Source organism: Gymnoscopelus braueri (assembly GCF_963280865.1).
Source record: "Gymnoscopelus braueri genome assembly, chromosome: 2".
NCBI classification, from domain to species: Eukaryota; Metazoa; Chordata; class Actinopteri; order Myctophiformes; family Myctophidae; genus Gymnoscopelus; species Gymnoscopelus braueri.
The window spans coordinates 31,623,273-31,628,160 of NC_137604.1; the positions used below are offsets into that span (position 1 = coordinate 31,623,273).

The 4,888-nt window shown below is 40.5% G+C and overlaps 1 protein-coding gene across 1 annotated transcript; it reads left to right on the top strand.

Annotated features, from left to right (window-relative positions):
• Positions 1-340: 340 nt before the first annotated feature.
• Positions 341-3,284, top strand: LOC308095100 (up-regulator of cell proliferation-like; the record flags this gene model as incomplete). Its single annotated transcript, XM_080442034.1, has 3 exons — positions 341-398; positions 761-1,896; positions 2,019-3,284. Exons 2-3 carry the CDS (start codon positions 772-774, stop codon positions 3,282-3,284), a joined length of 2,391 nt encoding a protein of 796 aa, XP_080298160.1. The 5' UTR covers positions 341-398; positions 761-771.
• Positions 3,285-4,888: the final 1,604 nt, after the last annotated feature.

The following is a 4,888-nucleotide window of genomic DNA, read 5'->3' on the forward strand; positions in this document are numbered from 1 at the left end:
GCAACTGTATTCACAGGTAATCTATAACTTCCTGAGACGTTTCAAATGTCTTTGATTGAAATATGTTCACATTGACTGAACGACTCAACACTACATATTCTGATGACCAAAATGATGTCCTTTTTAAGCGGTGCCAGCGCCTAGACACCTGACTGTAGAGCATTCAGATGCCAATTCCATGTCCCTCAAGTGGACCAAAGGAGACAAAATGGAGCAAATTCGACATCAGTTCCTCATGACCGTCAAGAGCCCAGGAAGAGAGCCACTAGCAATACACACTGAAGACTGTTTCAAGATCTTCTCCGACTTAGAACCTGACACAGAGTACAATATCTCTGTCTCAACTGTTCTGACCAATCAGAGGAAGAGTGAGACGATCACCACAACCATCCGTACAAGTAAGGCATCATACCATGGTTTTTGAATTGGCCACGTAAGATGTTTCAAAACAAGTCAAGTAATAACTACAACTGTGAATGTTACTCAACATCTCTGACAGAATGTTCAGGTGCACTCTGTCATGCAGTATATACATTGTAATATTGAAAGTGTCACAACTGGTGGAATTCGGAATTTCAAATGTGTCACAAAGATGTCCTTCTCATTCTGTAAGCATATGCTATCCTATGAAAATGGTTCTTTAGTGATTCAGTGGATTTTTGCTCATGTGAACTGAAAATGTGGGTCCTGTCAAGAACTGTAATAAGTGTGTAAAGTGCATACTTTTAACATACTGTGGCACATGTTTGTTGATTCACAGAACCCTGCCTCATGGAGGTCTTATCCAAGATTGGACTTGAAGACCAATATGAAAACAAGCTCACATTGAGTACCATCATCGAGATTGATCGAAATGACATATCAGGCAAGAAAACTGACATCATGGAATCACTGCCAGGTGGCTTTTTGAAAAAACTTATGATGGCCAATGTGAATGCTAGATGTGTCAGTTTAGCATCTAGTGATGCTGACAATAGTAGTGATGCTGGCAGTGATAGCTACAATGCCATTAATCCCCTAGACCTGACAACAGCAGTGTTTCTGTGTTCAGATGCTTTACTCCAGCAGGCATTAGTCCTGAAAATGTCACTCTGTCAATTTGCCATTCCTCTCTTACTGCCCAACCATGAAACAAGAGAAATCACAATGATGCTGTGGTCCATGCGTGACATAGTGAGAAAGTTTAGTCCTTCTTACCATGCATTCACTAAGTCCTTCATTGAGGACAGACTTGTGCTCTCTCAAATGCCTTTGGTGTCCTTTGTCAGGCAAGGGAAAAGCAACTTGTCCAAGTCTTTGATATTGAACAAACTCCTCAGTAACTCTCAACAGTACCATGACACCTTTTGCCATCGTAAAATGACGTGTTGCGACATTCCTAGAAGGATTTCGGGTGGCCTAGTTGAAATCACCTGGTACCTACCATGTGGGAACAGGAACATAGACAGGTTCACTGATCCTGTGGCTGTAGCAAACCTCAGGGGAGGCATCAGGGTCTTTGACAAACAGTTCTCCTTTCTCTGTCAGACATCAGCAGCTGTTTATATTTTCTGCGATGATACACAGAACATCAAGATGTTGGAAGGAAGAGATATGAAGGCAGAGGTCTTCTTGGTTACCACCAGTTTGCAGGGGAAGTTCTTCACGCTGAAAAAGATGGTAACAAAACCAAGCTTAAAGACAACTACGGTGAGTGAAAAGAAGAGGTCTGAAGATGACTTGGTAAAAGCCCTCCAGACATCAGTAGAGAAGGTGCTAGAATGTTGTCCTATCAAAATTTCAGTGGAAGACATGGCAAAATCAGCTCGTAGTTCTGGGATCCTTGTTGATGAGGACAGTGAGGAGTGTCAGAGTGCCAGAAAGAACGCAGGCAAAATCACCAGGACCATAACGACGGTGGCGAAATTCAAAAGCAAACAGCTGCTATCCCAGGGACCTGTCTGGAAAGGACTTTCCTGGTTGGAGAAAGAGAGTTGCAGACTGCGAAAAGCTGACAAGCTAAACATTGATCACTATAGGAGTTATTTGAAAACACAGGAGAAAGAGCTCAGACGGAAACAAGAGAGATTCAAGAAGACCCCTCCGATGGCGGACTTCCTTCACGGGGTGGTGACTTCAGAGGCGCAACGATCCCATTTCCTCAGATGGTTGGAAATGGATTTAGAAAACCTGTCCCGGCAGAACCAGGTTTAAGGGATCAGTACGCAGATATCCGCCAGAAATCTCCCCAAGCAAAAGAAAGGATAGCAGAGATGGATAAGAACATCTCCGATTGTTGTTTAGGTCTGGAGCACTTTTTTCGTGAGTGTGGGCAGCTGTATAACTATACATCCTATCTGCCAGAATACAGCCACCAAAGAAAAGTCATGGAACATCTCCCTGCACACTGTGCTCAGATGCTGGTGGATGGTTTCCCCATTGAGCTAATTGATGGTGATGCATCAAACATCCCAATGAAATGGATCACTGATGTACTTAATGAGCTTCACAGTATCATGCATTCCAAGAGCAATATCAAGGTTGTTACAATCTTGGGAGCTGAAAACACGGGTAAATCAACCCTCCTCAACACCATGTTTGGTCTCAGGTTTGGTGTCAGCAGTGGAAGATGCACCCGAGGTGCTTATATCCAACTGATCAACATCAGTGAAGATGTCAGGAATGAGTTAGGGTGTGACTGCCTCATGGTGATTGACACTGAGGGCCTGAAACCACATCAGATGAATCAAGAGGACGACAGTCATGAACGGGACAAGGAAGTAGGAACACTTGCTGTGGGCCTCAGCGATGTCACAATCATCAATATTTCAGAGGACAGCTCCGCAGAGATTAAAGACGTCTTGGAGATTGTGGTTCACGCTTTCATTAGAATGCACAACAAGGGCAAGAAACCAGTGTGCCATTTTGTGCACACAAACATGTCAGACATGCCTACTTGTGAGAGGAAAGAGAGAGAGGCACAGTTGTCAACACAGTTGGAACAAATGATTTTAACAGCATCTAGGGCAGAAAGGAAGCACAAGATCACAAATATCTCAGATGTGATTGAATATGATCCGGATGCAAACAATTGGTACCTGCCAACACTTTGGCATGGTACTCCACCAATGGCCCCATTGAGTGTTAGCTACAGTGAAACGGTACACGCCTTCAAAAAGAAATTGATGCGAGACCTTAAACGACACCAGGAAATGTATGATTTGACAGATTTCATCAAAAGCACACAAACCTTATGGAAGACTATAATGTCTGAAGAAAGGCCATTCGGTCACCAAAATCAGTAGAGTTTATTCTGTAATCTGCCCATTCGATATTAAGATGTCTATGTTGCAAGTGGACATTTTTGGCATAAGGATGGCACTAGAGGAAAGGCCATGAGCCCCCAAGGTGTATTCTCCGGAGAGCATGAAGGTGCATCATTTCCATGGCAATCCAGTCTGGGACCAAAGTGACTAAACACAGGTTGCATGGTTTAGCTCCTTGCCAGATAACCTCAGTGTTGAGAATCAGCAAATCAAGTTGGAAATGATAATGGACAGAAAAGGAGTGTCATAGAGCACAAATTGATAATCTTATGAATGCCGGTTTCCTTATGTTACTGAGAAACAAAGACTAGATGTTCATGAAGAAAACTAAACAAATATTACACAAGAGAAGGAGGATGCAGGATATTATAGGGATGGGTTTTGACTGTTATCAGATCAAGTGTTTTCACTTAACCTATTTTGTTTCTACCAGTCAGTGGTGAGACTGTGTGTCCTATATGCTGTATTTGTATTTGCCGATTTCCTCATTCATTCCTGAAGAAGACTGTTCATGATCAAAATGTTGAATCGAAGCATTATTTCCATTGGCGGACTCTGTTTTTTCTCTTGGGTTTCTCTTGGGGGACACATTGAAAAGCAGGAAATAAATGTAATGATTAAAATACAAATACAAAATAATTAAAAATAAGTACAAAATTACTTGTCAATTTATTATTCGATTATTCCAGTCTGCCTCTTCTTCTGTTTCTTGATTTATTTTGCTGATGCATATTATGACGTAAAACCCAGAATAATTGAATTAGAGTGTGTATGCAGAATATAATGTGTTGTGGACCAGTATTACAAAGGACAACAATTGTATCTGAAATAAGATGTATTTATTTGTTTTCTTTAAACTATGAGAACATACAAATAAAACAATTAAATATGATTTAAAAAAAAGACTTATATTCACACAAATCAATCCATGTCCACCCTAACAGGGAGAATTGAGGTACAGTATGAACAAAACTGATTCTGGCTGTAATTTTAACAGAAAACATTTCATTCTGAAAGTAAAAGACACCACAAAGCAGATTGTTTTATTGCCATTAAGTTTGTATAAAAAAAACTCTATTTGTATTATAGCTTAAAGTGAAATTATCCCACTAGTCCATGACACCCTAGGCTGATTTTGGAGTTTGTTTTCCACTTCAGGTGAAAAACTACAGCAGATTAAAAACATGGCAGACCAGTAAGCAACACATCTGCACCAAACAAATTAATAATTAGTGTTAGATTTAGGTGTGTCCAGAGCCAAGGGCATGCCAATGTGCAAGCATGAAAGACAGTATAGATACACCTAAAATCGAACGCACCCATTATTAACTTGATTAGCTGTGTTACTTACATCTATACTAGTTTTTCACCTGAAGTGGAAAACAAACTACAAAATCATCCTAGGGTGTCATGCAGGCTGACTATAGAAAATCCTCCAAATATCACATCTTAAATTGATATGTTACCATAAGATTATTCATTTTAATCATGGAGTTGCATTACAATATGAGGTTGGGTTCCAAATTCTAAATCATTTTGTATTTTGTGAACTGCATCTATATGAGCAAGACAACATGAACTAG